General features: G+C 36.2%; 1 protein-coding gene across 4 annotated transcripts in view; it reads left to right on the forward strand.

Moving 5' to 3' along the window:
- Positions 1–1,092: 1,092 nt before the first annotated feature.
- Positions 1,093–17,498, forward strand: part of LOC7484084 (probable disease resistance protein At4g27220) — a 33,637-nt gene continuing 17,231 nt past the window's right edge. The window contains exons 1-5 of one of the 4 annotated variants that reach the window (XM_052449579.1): positions 1,093–1,457; positions 1,569–1,622; positions 2,459–2,812; positions 8,776–8,940; positions 9,037–10,451. In XM_052449579.1, the coding sequence (XP_052305539.1) occupies positions 9,051–10,451 (1,401 nt within the window). In that variant the 5' untranslated portion in view covers positions 1,093–1,457; positions 1,569–1,622; positions 2,459–2,812; positions 8,776–8,940; positions 9,037–9,050. The remainder of the gene's footprint in view (positions 1,458–1,568; positions 1,623–2,458; positions 2,813–8,775; positions 8,941–9,036; positions 10,452–17,498) is intronic. The other 3 variants (XM_052449580.1, XM_052449582.1, XM_052449581.1) reach the window with 3 other exon arrangements.

The raw sequence follows: 17,498 nt of genomic DNA on the forward strand, positions 1-17,498 counted from the left end.
CCATATATCAAGATTTTTCTAAAATTAAAACCTTAGGGAGACGAAAGAGCCAATAAAAAGTTGCTCATAGTAGATTCTAAAGCAACGAAGAACAAACTGCGATTTCCTCTCGGATATTTAAAGGCTAGAAAGGATATGTAGTACTGCGATTTCCTTTTGTGCAGTGATCATAGCTGGTTTGCCCTTGGTCCTTTTACAACTTTAGATTCGACTATTTGATCATCCTTAAATTTTACCCGATAATTCTACAAATCCAGTTTTATAAAGGGCTCACACCTCCAGTCATCAACCACACATATCATTGCAAATTAGGCACAAAAAATATTTTTGTTGTTTTAATTATTTTTCTAGTTAATTTTGGATTCTAATTAGTTTTTTTTTTACATAGCTTTGGATTCTCTTGGTCAGGTTGGTTTTAAACTTCTATATAAAGACTTGGTATTTTGTTTTAAGATAAAATTATTGAATTATAATTTTTTTCAGAAAATATCATATTTTTCTCTGTAATTCTTTATATTTTTGAACTTCAACTATAGAACTTGAAAACCCAAGTTTTTATTGACATTACACGCCGCGTCAATTGTATCGGGAGCTAGGAGTTTTGTCTTTGGTTATTGAGGTCGACAGCCTTTCTTTTAATTATACAATTACTACTCTGTTTTCAACGTTTCAACACGTTAACATTCGAACAGGTTACAGCCACTTTAAATTATATAATATCCACTTTAAATCAGCACCCTGCCTGCAGGTAATTGATTTATAGTTTCCAAGTTTGAACGTTACTGAGGTCGAGAGGTGACAGCTCTCTTAATTATACAATTACCACTCTGTTTTCAAAGTTTCAACAACTATTGGTTCCACACGTTAACATTCGAACAGGTCACAGCCATTCTGAATTATATAATTACCTCCCTATTCTCAAAGTTTCAACAACTATTGGTTCCACAAGTTGACTTTCGGACAGGTCACAGCCATTCTAAATTTCCAGACGTTAACATTCGAACAGGTTACAGCTATTCTAAATTATATAATGTCCACAATTGGGTTTTCAAAGTTTTAAGAACAATTGGGTAGAGCAATTGACATGTGAAATATTTAACAGTTTGTTCATGTTTTAGAAAAAATCCGATCTCATTAAAGAGTTTTCTTGTGAAAATGGACATTATTGATTCCTAAAAAACTCTTCCACGCAATTGTTTACTAATATATACTGTGTCAACACGTTAACATTATTGATTTGTTTTCTTGAATCACTCTTCTCTCTGTGTTATTATATCCTTTTCTGTCTGCTTAAGCCAACGAAGCAGCTGCAGACCCTCCTCTTAACATTCAATCACTTCCACACTCTCTCTTCCAGCATTCCTTTCTAAGCCATTCTTCTCTCTCATATCCCTGTTTTTTTTCTGATTGCTTAAGCTAACCTGTAACCAGACACTTAGAGAATCCTATTTTTACAGGTAAACTATTTATATCTTGTTTTTTATTGCTTGATTCTTCCACCATGTTGGTTGTTTCTTTTCTAAACCATTCTTCTTTCTCATATCCCTGTTTTTTATTGATTGCTTAAGCGAACCAGTAACTAAACACTTGGAGAACCTTTTTTTGTTGCCAGAAACGTTCAGGTAAACTATTTATCTTTTTTTTTTTGTTGCTTGATTCATTCAAGTAAAACAGCATGCTGGATATTAAATTATTAAGGGTTGTATTTTTTTGCATATTATTTAATTAAGTATTTTCATCTAGGAAGTCATCATCCACCAAAATTTATTGCCTACTAATTAGTAAAATTAATTAAAATTGCTATTAATTGTGACTAAAAGATCTCGAGAAAATAGTGAAGGAAAGTGCCTAATTAAAATAAGTATTTCTTTCATCATCTGTGGAAAGAAATAGTGAAGGAAAGTGCCTAATTAAAATAAGTGTTTTTAGATGTTCTATCACTTCGTATGAAAGCAAATATGAGATTTAACATTATATTTATTTATGAAAAACTTGGCAATTCTATTAGTGGTAAAATATCATTTTATCTCCTTAAAAATATCATATATATTATTTCATAATAATTTTAGAAATTTATACAATCAAGTTCTTATTTGATTTTTCTACGTCTAGAATCTTAATCTCTTTTATTAATTATATTTTACTTCTTAATTTCTAAAATTTATTTATAATAAAATTATACTTTATTAATCATCATATTTTAATTTTGTACAAATAATTCTTAATATGTAAGATCCATTAAGTTTTTAATATGTTGGCTCACATATAAATTATAATTCTAATCAAAATAAAATTAAAATTCAATAAAATAATTAATTTATATTTAAATATTAAACACTCAAGACAATCTGTCATGACTACTGGAAAATTGATAAACATTGACGGGTCCAAGCGTTAACATTTTTTATTTCAATAAATTAATATAAAAAAAATCATTCTAATATATTTCTTTATGCAGATCCTTTGCAAAGTTTCCACAACAACTGGGATCCACTCGTTAACATTATTGAGGTCGAACAGGTTACTGCTAACAAACTCTTCCAAGCTATTGTTGACCATTGTACTGAAAACACAAAAAAGAAAAAATCGAACAGAGATTTTGCTTCCCTCCATTATTGTTTTCTCCAGAACCGCTCTTCTCTTTGTGCTATTACTGTAACAATCTCTTCCACATCTCATCTCATTATACCATTCTCTGTTCCCAGTAAATTATTTCTTAAAACCATATACTCTTCTCTTGCCCGTGCTTTCTGCTCTTTTTTTCTGAATACTGCTCAGGCAAGGCAGCTCTTGGAGGACATCTTGAATCCAGGTAAAGTATTTTTACTTCATCTTCTTCGTCTTGTTGGTGTTCCTGTTTTTCACCTGCAACTATTGCTTGAATCTTTTTAAGGACAAGTTGTAGGATAACAATAACAAGGTGAATAATTGAATTTTTTACTCCTAAGAAAAATTTTAATGTAAGATATTTAGATACACAAAGGCTTGTAATATGGGGAAAAATAGAGAATGAAGTCTAATTCCTTTACATTAATTTTTTTAAAAAATTATTAAAATGATATAAAAACACCCAAGGAGGGTTGTGCATACTGGACCGAAAGCAAATACAAATAAAACACAAACAAGTAGATTTACGTGGTTCCCCAAAACCGGGTACGTCCACGGAGGCAGCATATTATATATTATTGGAGGAATGATACAAACACTCAACTCAACCCCAGTACAACCCCAAAACCCAGTGTTTCACTCTTACACTCGGTGTTTCTCTCAAATCTGCTCACAACTCTCAAAGTTGCACTTACTGCACACACCTCTTCACTTGCACTCTTTTCTATTGCTCTCTCTTTGTCTCCATTTATAGGAGAAAGGAGAGCATAAAGGAGAGCCTTGAAACATGCCACAAATTGTGGCACTAATCACTAATGGTGCTTCCACTAAGCATAGTGGTGGGGTATTGTTATTATCAATAAAATCTCCACAAATCTCCACCGTGGCAAGATTTTTCCATCCAATCCTCGTGATCAATCAATGCTGCCTCTGAAGCGCCATATGGCGCTGCACCCTGAAGGTGCTCAACACCGAGAGATGTTGACCAAGTCCAAACAATGTTGGAACTTGATCCCTGAGACACATTTTGTGAGCATGTCAGCTGGATTATCTGCGGTACCAATCTTCTGTAGCAGAATATCCCCTTCATCCACAATTTCTCGAACAAAATGAAATCGAACATCGATGTGCTTGGTGCGGGAATGATGAACCTGATTCTTTGCAAGACAAATAGCACTTTGACTATCACAATGGACATCCACGTGCTCTTGAACAATTCCCAAATCTTTAATCAACCCATGTAACCAAATAGCTTCCTTGAAAGCCTCTGTTACTGCCATGTACTCTGCCTCAATTGTTGACAAAGCTACTGTTGATTGTAACGTTGACCTCCAACTTATAGGCCCTTTAGCAAGTGTAAACACATAGCCTGTTGTGGAACGACGCTTGTCTAAGTCACCAGCATAGTCCGAGTCCACATAACCAACTAAATTTTGTCCGAGTCTATCATCCCTATCAAACTTCAAACCAATATCAGTTGTGCCATGAATGTATCGTAGAATCCACTTAACTGCTTGCCAGTGACCCTTTCCCGGATCATGCATATACCTGCTCACCATACTGACAGCATGTGAAATATCTGGTCTCGTACAAACCATTGCATACATTAATGCACCAACTGCATTTGCATACGGAATTTGAGCCATATGTTTGCGCTCTTCCTCTATGCGTGGAGACATTGAAGCACTTAGCTTAAAATGAGGAGCTAAAGGTGTGCTTACAGGCTTGGTCTTACCATCTACCCCAAATCTCTGTAGAATTTTCTTCAAGTTTTGGGTCTGTGTCAAACATATTGTGGCTTTTCTTCTGTCTCTTTGAATCTCCATGCCAAGAATCTTCTTAGCTTTTCCAAGGTCCTTCATTTCAAACTCAGTTCTCAATTGAACTTTTAGTCTATCAATCTCCACCTTGCTCTTTGATGCAATCAACATATCATCCACATATAAGAGCAAATAGATGAAAGAACCATCAAGAAGTTTGCGAAAATATACATAGTTGTCGAACTGACTCCGTGTGTATCCATGTTCTGCCATGAACTTGTCAAATCGCTTATACCACTGGCGAGGAGATTGTTTCAATCCGTATAATAACTTCTTTAGTTTACAAGCCCAATTCTCTTTCCCAGTGACTTTGAAACCATCTGGCTGAGACATGTAAATTTCTTCTTCCAAATCTCCATGTAGGAAGGCAGTTTTCACATCAAGTTGGGCTAACTCCAAATCAAACTATGCAACCAAGGCTAGCAGAATACGGATTGATGAATGCTTAACAACTGGAGAGAATACCTCATTATAATCTATCCCCTCCTTTTGAGCATAGCCTTTTGCTACCAATCTTGGAATACGGATTGATGAATGCTTAACAACTAGAGAGAATACCTCATTATAATCTATCCCCTCCTTTTGAGCATAGCCTTTTGCTACCAATCTTGCTTTGAATCGGATGTTGTCTTTTCCAGGATTACCTTCCTTCTTGGTATATACCCACTTGCAACCAATTATCTTCTTTCCCTTAGGAAGTTGTACTAAATCCCAAGTCTGATTCTTGTGGAGAGATTTCATCTCTTCATCCATTGCCTCTTTCCATTTTGCATTTTCTACACTCTGTACTGCTTCTTTGTAGGTGTAGGGGATTCCATCATCAATCACTGGAAGTGCATAAGCCACCATGTTACAATACCGAGAAAGTTTCTTAATAACTCTTTTCAGTTTACTCGTTGCAATGGATTCTTGTTGTGTGGTTGCTGGAGTTGTTGCATCCTCTTCATCTGAACTTTCATCTGAATCTCCTTCAGTAGGGATTGTCTGAACAGTCTTTACAGGAATGACTAAAGTCTCCAACTCCACCTGTTGTGCATTACCAGACTGTTTTTCCTTCTCCTATGATTTCTCTTGCTGTAACATGCCAGACTCATCAAAAGTGACATCTCTACTCAAAATCACTTTCTTTGATTCAGAACACCAAAGTCTGTAGCCTTTTACTCCTCCACTAAAGCCCAAAAATATAGCTTTCTTGGCTCTAGGATCTAGCTTGGATTCAGTAACATGATAATATGCCGAGCAACCAAATATACGCATAGAGTCATAATCATTTGCAGGAGAGCCTGACCATACCTCCAAGGGGGTTCTTCCATTTAATGCTGCTGAAGGTAACCGGTTAACAATATGACGAGCATAGCTTAATGCCTCGCCCCAGAACACTTTGCTTAGTCCCGAATGTGATAGCATACATCGGACTTTCTCCACCAATGTGCGGTTCATGCGTTCTGCTACTCCATTCTGCTGTGGTGTTTTGCGAACAGTAAAATGTCGCTTGATCACATCATCCTGACAAACTTCAAAGAAAGGATCTGAAGTGTACTCACCACCATTATCTGACCGAAGAGTCTTAACTCTCCTTCCAGTTTGAGTCTCCACACCATTTTCTTCCATTTCAGAAAGATATCAAGGACCTCATCTTTGTGTTTCATCATGTACACCCATACTCGTCTTGAGAAATCATCAATAAAAGTAACAAACCAACGATTACCTCCAATAGATTCATTCTTTGAAGGTCCCCATACGTCTGTGTGAACATAATCTAGAATCCCTTTTGTGTTGTGTACCGCAGTGCCAAACTTGACCCCTTGTCTGTTTTCCAAGAACACAGTGCTCACAGAACCCATGCTTCCCAGTCTTAGCGCCTTTTAATAGACCTTGCTTGACTAATCCTTGCAAAGCCTTTTCACCAGCATGCCCTAAGCGTATGTGCCAAAGTCTGGAATTATCTGCTTCATCATCTTCTATGCTTTTGGAAACAGCTGTTGTACCAGTAACTGTAGATCCATCTAGGAAATATAAGTTTTCTTTCCTCGTGCCTCTTAAGACAACTAATGCACCACGGATTTCTCTGAGGACTCCACCATGCATGATAATCTTATAACCACTGGATTCTAGGACTCCAAGTGAGAAGAGATTTTTCTTCAAGTCAGGTACATACCGTACCTCTGTTAGTGTCTTGACTACCCCATTATGCATCTTCAGATGGATAGTCTCAATCCCTTTGATCTCACAGACATCATCATTACCCATCAACACAACTCCTCCATCGAACTCCTCGAGCCTCGAGAATAAGTGCTTGTTAGAGCACATGTGATAGGAACATGCAGAATCAAGAATCCATTCACCAGAATGGTTTTCTGGTGATGAGACCATGAATGCATAGTCTCGTTCATCCTCATCTCGTGCAACGTTCACAGTTGGTTCATCTTTTTCCTTGTTGCCCTTGATTGAACAATCTTTCTTCCAGTGCCCCTTTTTGTGACAAAAGGCACACTCATCTTTCGCAAGATATCGTCTGTTTGATGATTCTCCTCTGGATTTTGAGCGAGATCTCCCTCGCCCTCGAAATCTTTTGGGGTTTGTTCTGCCTCTAACTGTCAATGCTTCTGATGTTGACTCCTTGTGAACAATCTGGTCCTTCTTCCGGTACTCATTGTTCACCAAAGCATTGGACACATCAATGAATTTAATCTTTTCTTTACCATACAGTAAAGTGGTGACGAGATGTTCATATATGTCAGGCAGTGAGTTTAATAACAGCAGAGCTTTATCTTCATCATCAATTTCCACATCTAAATTCTTCAAATCAGCTGTCATTTTATTGAAATCATTCAGATGCTCATTCATGGAAGTACCTTTCTTGTGCTGAAAACGGAAGATCCTTTTCTTCAAGTAGAGACGATTCTCTATACTCTTCTTCATAAACTTGTCCTCCAGTGCTTGCCATAATTTCTTTGCAGAGTTTTGTTCTGAAAAGGTGTACTTCTGATCCTTTACAAGACAAAGTCGGATGGAACTGCAGGCCAACCAATTTATCCTCTCCCAGCTTTTATCATCCAAATCCTCCGGTTTATCTTCTAGAGTGAAATCCAAATTTATTTGGACAAGCATATCCATGACTTCACATTTCCACATGCCAAAATTACCTTTCCCATCAAACTTCTCCACCTCAAATTTGGTACTCGATACCGGGATGTATTGTGGAGGTATACTAGCATTCTCCGCTAATCTTTCTTCTGGAATATCAGCCATTAAGATGTCTTTGGATTACAAATGGACTCCCGAAATTGTTAAAACATGCACTTTTATGCTCAAAAGAGCCAAAACAGTAACTTCAGTGTGCTGTTTCACAAAATGGACACCACGGTTGCGTCCGGAATGGTTGAAAATGCTAGAAAAAGCTTGACTCGGCCAAAAACGGGTCAAAAAATCACTGAGTTGGCAAAAAAAAACAATCTGAAGAACCTTTTTTTGTTGCCAGAAACGTTAAGGTAAACTATTTATCTTTTTTTTTTGTTACTTGATTCATTCAAGTAAAACAACATGCTGGATATTAAATTATTAAGGGTTGTAATTTTTGCATATTATTTAATTAAGTATTTTCATCTAGGAAGTCATCATCCACCAAAATTTATTGCCTACTAATTAGAAAAATTAATTCAAATTGCTATTAATTGTGACTAAAAGATCTCGAGACAATAGTGAAGGAAAGTGCCTAATTAAAATAAGTATTTCATCATCTGTGGAAAAAAATAAACATAACTTTTATTTTTTTCTCCTCCTATAAACATAAGGACTTTGTATTTCAAGTTCCCTTTTCTTTTAAGGAAAACTATGTATTTCATTTTTTTTTTGTCTGTCTGTCTTAGCTGCATGTTTTTCTTCCTTTTATATATATATATTGGAATAATTAATTTTGAGAGTTAAGAATTTATATGAAGCCGAAAGGCGCTTCATTTTAATTACATTTCCATTACACTAATTGATAAATCAGTTTTTTAATGTCCTCATGCAAAACATAGGTAAAACTTTATTTTTCTATTGGTCCATGTTTGTTGCCATAGTACCCCATATTATAGCTTGAACTTATTTGTAACACTGGAAGGGGACAAATAGTGAAAAACTGCACGACTATATATAAACATAGAGAGACTCACACAGTGACATAAAAGAGATTAAAATATGAAAATATATGAATTATTCGTCTTGCTGGTGTTTCTGTTTTTCACTTGCAACTATTGCTTGAATTTTTTTAAGTATATTAAACATTGACGGGTCCAAGCGTTAGCATTTTTTATTTTAATATATTAATATAAAGAAAATCATTCTAATATATTTCTTTCTGCAGATCCTTTGCAAAGTTTCCACAACAACTCTTCCAAGCTATTGTTGACCATTGTACTGAAAACACAAAAAAGAAAAAATCAAACAGAGATTTTGCTTCCCCTCCATTATTGTTTTCTCCTGAACCGCTCTTCTCTCTGTGCTATTACTGTAACTCCGTCCATTAAGAGTAACTTCCTTTGATTTTTATTCAATGTTCCTTTGAATTTCTATTTTTTTATAGGGCATCGTGTTGACATATCTCTTTCTTTTTTCTTTTCTATAGAGCCACTGATCAAAATGAGTCGACCAAATGATCCTTTTTGGGAATATGCTGAAAAGATGGATGATGGTAGCATGACGTGTACGTTTTGTGGGCATTGTTTTTCCCAAGGTACTTCCGTTACGAGGATCAAATTGCATTTGGCAGGAGTGAAACGGCGTGGTGTTAAAATTTGTAAAAATGTTCCAGAAGAAGTTCGAGATGCAGCTTGTGATGCAGTTAATAATAGCCCTCCAGAAAAGAAACTTAAATCTGTTGCGGGCTCAAGCAGTAACGAGGTCGCTAATGCAATTTCAGCTTCAACGCAAGAACAGAACAATGAAGTGACCCATGTAGAGATGGCACAACAAGGAGGACCTTTTTTCACTGGAGAACTTGCATGGGCAAATGATTTGATTGGAGAGGCTGAACTTGTGCAGCTGGAGAGAGGTAGTTCTCATGAGAGGCCATCAATTAATCAAACAGATGAGCCTCGAGGAGATTCATCCCGACCAACAGATGATCAACTCTGTTCTCCATCAGTAAACAATGATGCCAATATGAACGATGTGCAGAACATGGTTGCAGTCAGGATAGAACCAGTACCGGTTCAAGTGTTGGAACAAAGCAATGCAGAAGTTGACAGTTTGGCAGGGCATGCTGGAAGGATACAAGTGGGAGTTCATGGCATGGAACAAGGTGCGGAGGAAGAGAGAATTTGTCCGAACTCAGCGGCAAATGGCATGGAAAACACTGGTGATGGATCTAGTCAGCATTCCAGGAGACTCATGATTGATGCACATGATAATACAGGGGAAGAAGCTACACAAAGAATAGATCTAGTGCAACGATTAGAAGGGGAAACTTGGGGTCAGATGAATGCAATCTCTGCTTTTTTAATGGGGGAGGAGGACGTGGAGAACAATCGTGGAAGATTAGTGCAGCCTGGAGCAGCTTGCTCTTCTGGAGGGGCTGCATGCAACACAAATAAGATTAAAGGAGATGCACTGCCAACGAGAAAAATGGTGGGTCAAGCATTCGAAGAACATAAGAAGACTATCTCATCTTTGTTGATGCGCAATGAAGTTTCAAGTATTGGTATCTATGGGATGGGCGGAGTGGGAAAGACCACATTGGGGACACATATACATAATCAGCTTCTAGAAAGACCAGAGACTCCTGTTTACTGGATTACTGTTTCACATAATACCAGCATTCCTAGATTGCAGACAAGTCTCGCAGGACGAATTGGTTTAGATCTTTCCAAGGTAGATGAGGAGCTGCATAGAGCGGTAGCGTTGAAAAAAGAATTAATGAAGAAACAGAAATGGATTCTGATTTTAGATGATTTGTGGAAGGCTTTTGACCTGCAAAAGCTGGGAGTTCCTGACCAAGTTGAGGAGGGATGCAAGCTGATTCTTACATCTCGATCAGCAAAGGTTTGTCAACAGATGAAAACCCAACACACGATAAAAGTGCAGCCTATTTCGGAGAAAGAAGCTTGGACTTTGTTTATTGAGAGACTTGGACATGACATAGCATTTTCTTCAGAAGTGGAAGGAATTGCTTTGAATGTTGTAAGGGAATGTGCTGGTTTGCCATTGGGAATTATTACAATAGCAGCAAGCATGAGAGGAGTGGATGAGCCACATGAGTGGAGGAATACATTGAAGAAATTGAAAGAATCAAAATATAAGGAAATGGAAGATGAGGTATTCCGATTATTGAGGTTTAGTTATGATCAGCTAAATGATTTAGCATTACAACAATGTCTCTTGTACTGTGCATTGTATCCTGAAGATCATAGGATTGAAAGGGAGGAGCTGATAGGTTATTTGATCGACGAGGAAATAATTGAAGGAATGAGGAGCAGGCAAGCAGCATTTGACGAGGGCCGCACGATGCTTGATAAACTTGAAAAAGTCTGTTTATTGGAAAGAGCTTGTTATGGTGATCATAGTACAACTGTCAAGATGCATGACTTGATTAGGGACATGGCCCACCAAATACTCCAAACAAACTCTCCAGTCATGGTTGGGGGATATAATGATAAATTACCAGATGTGGATATGTGGAAAGAGAATCTAGTGAGAGTCTCTCTGAAGCATTGTTATTTCGAGGAAATTCCTTCTAGTCATTCACCAAGATGTCCCAATCTTTCAACTCTATTGCTGTGTGATAATCCTTATTTGCAATTTATTGCAGATTCTTTTTTCACACAATTGCATGGGCTCAAGGTTCTTGATCTGTCTCGTACAGAAATCATAGAATTGCCTGATTCTGTCTCTGAACTGGTGAGTCTCACTGCATTATTGCTCAAACAATGTGAATATTTAATACATGTACCATCATTAGAAAAGCTCACAGCACTGAGGAGGCTAGATCTCTCTGGTACTTGGGAACTTGAAAAGATACCTCAAGACATGCAATGTCTATCTAACCTGAGGTATCTGAGGATGGATGGATGTGGTGTAAAGGAGTTTCCTACTGGGATATTACCAAAACTCTTTCACCTACAACTCTTCATGTTAGAGGGGAAGACTAATTATGACTACGTTCAAGTAACAGTTAAGGGAAAGGAAGTAGGATGCTTGAGGGAGTTGGAAAATTTGGTATGCAATTTTGAAGGTCAATCTGACTTTGTGGAGTATCTCAATTCTCGGGATAAGACCCGATCACTAAGTACATACGATATTTTTGTAGGACCACTGGATGAAGATTTTTATAGTGAAATGAAGCGTGGTTATGGCAAAAGTAAAACAGTTTGGTTGAGTAGTTTGTGTAACAATGGAGATGGAAATTTTCAAGTAATGTTCCCAAATGACATTCAAAAACTGATTATTTTTAATTGTTCATGTGATGTTTCCTCTTTAATAGAGCATTCAATTAAACTGGAGGTCATCCACATTAAGGATTGCAATAGCATGGAGAGCTTGATTTCATCTTCTTTGTTCTGCCCTTCTCCAACATCATTGCCATCTTATAATGGTGTATTTTCTACTCTTAAAGAGTTTAATTGTTATGGATGTAGTAGTATGAAGAAGTTGTTCCCTCTTGTCTTGCTGCCAAACCTCGTAAACCTAGTAAATATTACAGTTATAGATTGTGCAAAAATGGAGGAGATAATAGGTGGAAGAAGATCAGATGAAGAAAACAGCAGCAACAACACCGAATTCAAGCTCCCAAAGTTAAGATCTCTGGCATTGAGTTGGTTACCAAAACTGAAAAGAATTTGTAGTGCAAAACTGATTTGCGATTCTCTCCAACAAATTGAAGTAAGTTACTGCAATAGCATGGAGAGCTTGGTTCCATCTTCTTGGATTTCCCTCGTAAACCTAGAAAAGATTACAGTTAGAGGATGTCAGAAGATGGAGGAGATAATAGGTGGAAGAAGATCAGATGAAGAAAGCAGCAGCAACAACACCGAATTCAAACTCCCAAAGTTAAGATCTCTGGCATTGGAAGATTTACCAGAACTGAAAAGCATTTGTAGTGCAAAGCTGACGTGCGATTCTCTCCAACAAATTGAAGTATGGAATTGCAACAGCATGGAGAGCTTGGTTCCATCTTCTTGGATTTCCCTCGTAAACCTAGAAAAGATTACAGTTAGAGGAGGTGAGAAAATGGAGGAGATAATAGGTGGAAGAAGATCAGATGAAGAAAGCAGCAGCACCGAATTCAAACTCCCAAAGTTAAGATCTCTGGCATTGTTTAATTTACCAGAACTGAAAAGCATTTGTAGTGCAAAGCTGACGTGCGATTCTCTCCAACAAATTGAAGTATGGAATTGCAACAGCATGGAGATCTTGGTTCCATCTTCTTGGATTTCCCTTGTAAACCTAGAAAAGATTACAGTTAGTGCATGTAAGAAGATGAAGGAGATAATAGGTGGAACAAGATCAGATGAAGAAAGTAGCAGTAACAACACCGAATTCAAACTCCCAAAGTTAAGATCTCTGGCATTGAGTTGGTTACCAGAACTGAAAAGAATTTGTAGTGCAAAACTGATTTGCGATTCTCTCAGAATGATTGAAGTTTATAAATGTCAGAAGCTGAAGAGGATGCCATTGTGGAAGAAGGATTATACATCCAAGAGAATGGTGGGAGTCAGTAGTGGTGTGGGAGCATCCTAACGCGACGGATGTCCTTCGTCCCTTTCTAGTTTCTAGTGTTTTACTAGGAGACTACTGCGCCTTTAATATAATATAATATCGAATTACAGGTAATTCCTTTCTCTCTCCCAATCTAAATTGTAATTAAATGAATTATTAGCCTCAACCACATCCACTTAATGATTAACCTAATGATTTTATTTTATCCGTCCCCAATTGAAACACCTTTTATATTTGTCCCTTTAATTTGGAGACACTAATTAAATATCATCTAAAATTTCTTTTTTTTATTCCTCTTTTTATTTGTTATTTATTGGAAAAATTTTAATTTGTTTATGTGGGATTTGATCTCTTGTCTTTTTAAAGACAGATTTCAAATGAGAATTTGATTAGCTTTAAAGTTTGTGCCTTTTTAATAATTTGATAATCCTTTTGTAGATAATTTGACAGACGGTCAAGGATTCCAAACCGCTTATTTAATAAAGATTTGGAAGAAAGCATATTGTCTCTTTTCGATTCCGTGCCATCAAATATTGATCGTTGAGCAATATTTTGCTGCAAAGAGCTTGATTGCTTGACATTCTTTCCAGACCGATGGTTATGATGGATTTGGAATGATTCCTTTTGGCAGACCTGTGAGTAGTTTTGGTATTGTTTTTGTTTCAGCTCAACAGGTTAACATTGAAGATAGTTCCCTTGACCTGCAGAATGTTTGTTGTTTAGGCATTTCAAGGAGAGATGATGCTTGTGGGAAAGCTAAGGGGATCCACACTCTGCATAGCTTTGGGTTTGGAGACCCCTGGCACAAGAAGCGGTGGATTCTCCAGTAATCCTAATTTCTCTAGTCTCATGTCAGACAATTTCATATAATGCTTTTGAGTTGAGCACCAAATTTATTATTGCTGTGGGATATTTGGGTACACAGCTTCTCTCTGTCTCTCTGAATCTTTCTGTCTACTTATAACCAATTCTCTTCCTGATTCAAGCCTTGTTGTCTGCATTAAGTTTGATCCACAAGGAAACAAAAGAATGGTGTGCGTCAGTAGTGCAGTGGGAGCATCCTCATGCTAAGGATGTCCTTCATGGCCTTGCATGGTTGTGGGACATCATTAAGGTAGACCCCCTTGCGGCTTGGTAAGCATTATATATGTTTTAGTTTTGAATTATTGGCTTTAATTCTGATTGATTTGTATGAATATTCCAGATATGCTTGATGGATAGTATTTTTGAGTGAACCCACAAAAAAATGGAAGTTAATTAATTTTGAGAGTTTGATTGGTTTCAAAGTTTATGGTTTTTAATTACTTGGTGATCTTTTTGTAGGAGGATGGTGAAGGATGACAAGCCTCTAATTTATGAATGAATAAGGGTAGGAAAGAAAGCATACTCTGAATCACTCGTACACTGTTTCAGTTATGCCCTCTGTTCTGCTTATGGTGATAGAGAGGCAGCTAAGTTGATAAGGACTATCGTTCGTGTTTTTGAGGCTGGTGATTCATAGTGTACGTGAGTAGGATGCTCCTCCTAAGGCCACAGATTTTGAGCTCTCTGTAATATTCTACAAGCCATGTATGGTACCTTGTACGCTTGTCTTGGTGTCACAGATTGAATGAATTTTTGTTTTCATCAATGGATTTCATGTGTTCATTCACTGTAAGAAAAAGAGAATTGTTCTACACTGTATATTTCATTCTGCAGTTACAGTAGTATATATTACATGAGGAAGCAAAACACGATCCTATATCTCAGCTAAAATATATTAATATAAAGAAAATCATTCTAATATATTTCTTTCTGCAGATCCTTTGCAAAGTTTCCACAACAACTCTTCCAAGCTATTGTTGACCATTGTACTGAAAACACAAAAAAGAAAAAATCAAACAGAGATTTTGCTTCCCCTCCATTATTGTTTTCTCCAGAACCGCTCTTCTCTCTGTGCTATTACTGTAACAATCTCTTCCACATCTCATCTCATTATACCATTCTCTGTTCCCAGTAAATTATTTCTTAAAACCATATACTCTTCTCTTGCCTGTGCTTTCTGCTCTTTTTTTTTTTTTTTTCTGATTACTGCTCAGGCAAGGCAGCTCTTGGAGGACATCTTGAATCCAGGTAAAGTATTTATACTTCATCTTCTTCGCCTTGTTGGTGTTTCTGTTTTTCTCCTGCAACTATTGTTTGAATCTTTTTAAGTAAAGGACAAGTATCATCAATAGTTTCCAAAAAAAATCAATTGATCTTTCTCAGTTTTTATAATCCATGTCTTACGGAGTTCGACTATATTGACCCTTAACCTTGAGCTTTTTATAATTATTTCCTGTTTTAACTTTTCTTTTTCCAATTAATTGAACTTCCATTAATTCTTATTTAATACTGTGACTTTTTTTTTTCTATAGGAACAAATGGTTCGATCAAACGATCTATTTTGGAATAATGTTGAAGATATGAATAATGGTGGCATGAAGTGTAAATTTTCTGGGCATTTATTTTCCGAGAATACTTCCATTTATAGGATCAAATGGCATTTGTCAGGAGTGAAAGGGCGTGGTGTTAAAATATGTGAGGAAGTTCCTGAAGAAGTTCAAAATGTAGTGCGTGCTGCAATGGATGACACTCCAGATAGAAAACTTAAAACTGTAGCAGGCTCAGGCAACATCGATATCATCCAAGTTTGTCAATTCCGTTCTGTTTTGCTCAGAATAACTGAAACATTTCATATCAATTCAAAAAACAGAATAAAACGAAATAATTTTCATCTCATTTTAAATCTCGGTCCGTTTCGGATTTTTCGGTAACATTTCAGCCGGAATGTTCCGGTTTCATTCTACATGTTCCGTTCCGCTCTTGAAAAGCTATTAAATCAAATTCAACCTTATTTAATTTAATTAATTAATTAAACCACGTATAAAAAACTCTTTTTCATTACTATTTTCAATAACAATGATATTAATAATAATATTAAAAATTATTATTACTATTTTCATTAACAATGATATTGATTTTTTAAAATTAGATTTATTACTAATATATATGGTTTATATTCATGTTATTTTTTTCATGTTTATACTTTGTAGAAATTTGAGCAAAATAAGAGATGCTTTAGATTCCATTAGCCTTGATAACATTGACCTAACTTTATATTTTAAATATTTGTGTTAAAACATTTTACTTTCATAATATTTTGATATTTTGTTTAAGTTGAATTACTTTAAGTTAAACATCTATTTAATCTTGACTATTTAGAAATATTTTAAAATTTAAAATTATATTTTGTTTCACATTGTGTTTGTATTGCATAATTTATAATTAATTTATCTGAAATTTGAATTACATTTGTTGAATATATATATATATATATATATATATATAAAATACAATATAATTCTGAAACGGCATTTCGAAACATTTCAAAATTGAAATATTTCATTTCAATTGAAAAAATAAAAAACCTATTAAATCGAATTCGACAACCTTGATGTCACCAATACAATTTTAGCTTCTGCCCAAGAACAAAACAATGATGAATGATCGATGAAGTGATGGCACAAGAAGGAGATGCTATTTTCGTTGGTGAGCCTGAACATTGGCTGACCAGCTTCACTAGTGAAGACTTTGAGCTTCAGAGAGGTATTTTTTTATTATGAGGTTTAAAAATTCTAGTAATTATAAATAGGGTTTTTTATGGGTGGATTGTTGTCTAATCATTAATTTAATTAATTCATTTTAAGGTATGGTAAAAGATTAAAATGGCGGGTTGCTTAACATGGAAGCCAATTATTTATAAAAAAATCTTTTTTGATAATTATTTTTAGAGAGAAAAATTGCGCAATAATACTTTTAAAAAAAGGGCTTTAAATAAACTCAGAGAATATTAGGTTTAAGGAAGTGATCTAAGCCTGTTAGAAGTGAGGAATGGATTCATGTGTGAGTCTAGATGGGTGAACACAGGAGCTTGGACCCAAGGCACCAGGACACGGGCCTAGTGCCTTTTTTGAGCCCAAGTTCGAGCCCGATGCCTTTTTGTGCCCAGGAGCGCCTCCTTTTTCGGTGCCAGTCTTGTGCCCAGGCCAAGCCTGGACCGGTGATGTTTTGGGCTTGGCATGAAAAAATCCTTATCCATCAATAGCGTAGAAACTTTAAGGCAGTGGTGGTTTGGTCCTGCGACTCGCTAAAGTTGGATAGAGAAATTATATAATATGATATTTTAGAGAGAAAAGGAAGATAGAATCTATCAAGCTTCCCAATTGAGCTCTGCCCTAGAGCGGGTTCACCTTGCAGAAGAGAGTAATACATCACTCTGACAGTCTTTCGAGGGTTTAAAAACAAAAATGGTGATTTTAAAGACCAAGCTAGCGACCGCCAAGGCAGAAGAGA

Source organism: Populus trichocarpa, chromosome 19 (genome assembly GCF_000002775.5).
Source record: "Populus trichocarpa isolate Nisqually-1 chromosome 19, P.trichocarpa_v4.1, whole genome shotgun sequence".
Taxonomy (NCBI): domain Eukaryota; kingdom Viridiplantae; phylum Streptophyta; class Magnoliopsida; order Malpighiales; family Salicaceae; genus Populus; species Populus trichocarpa.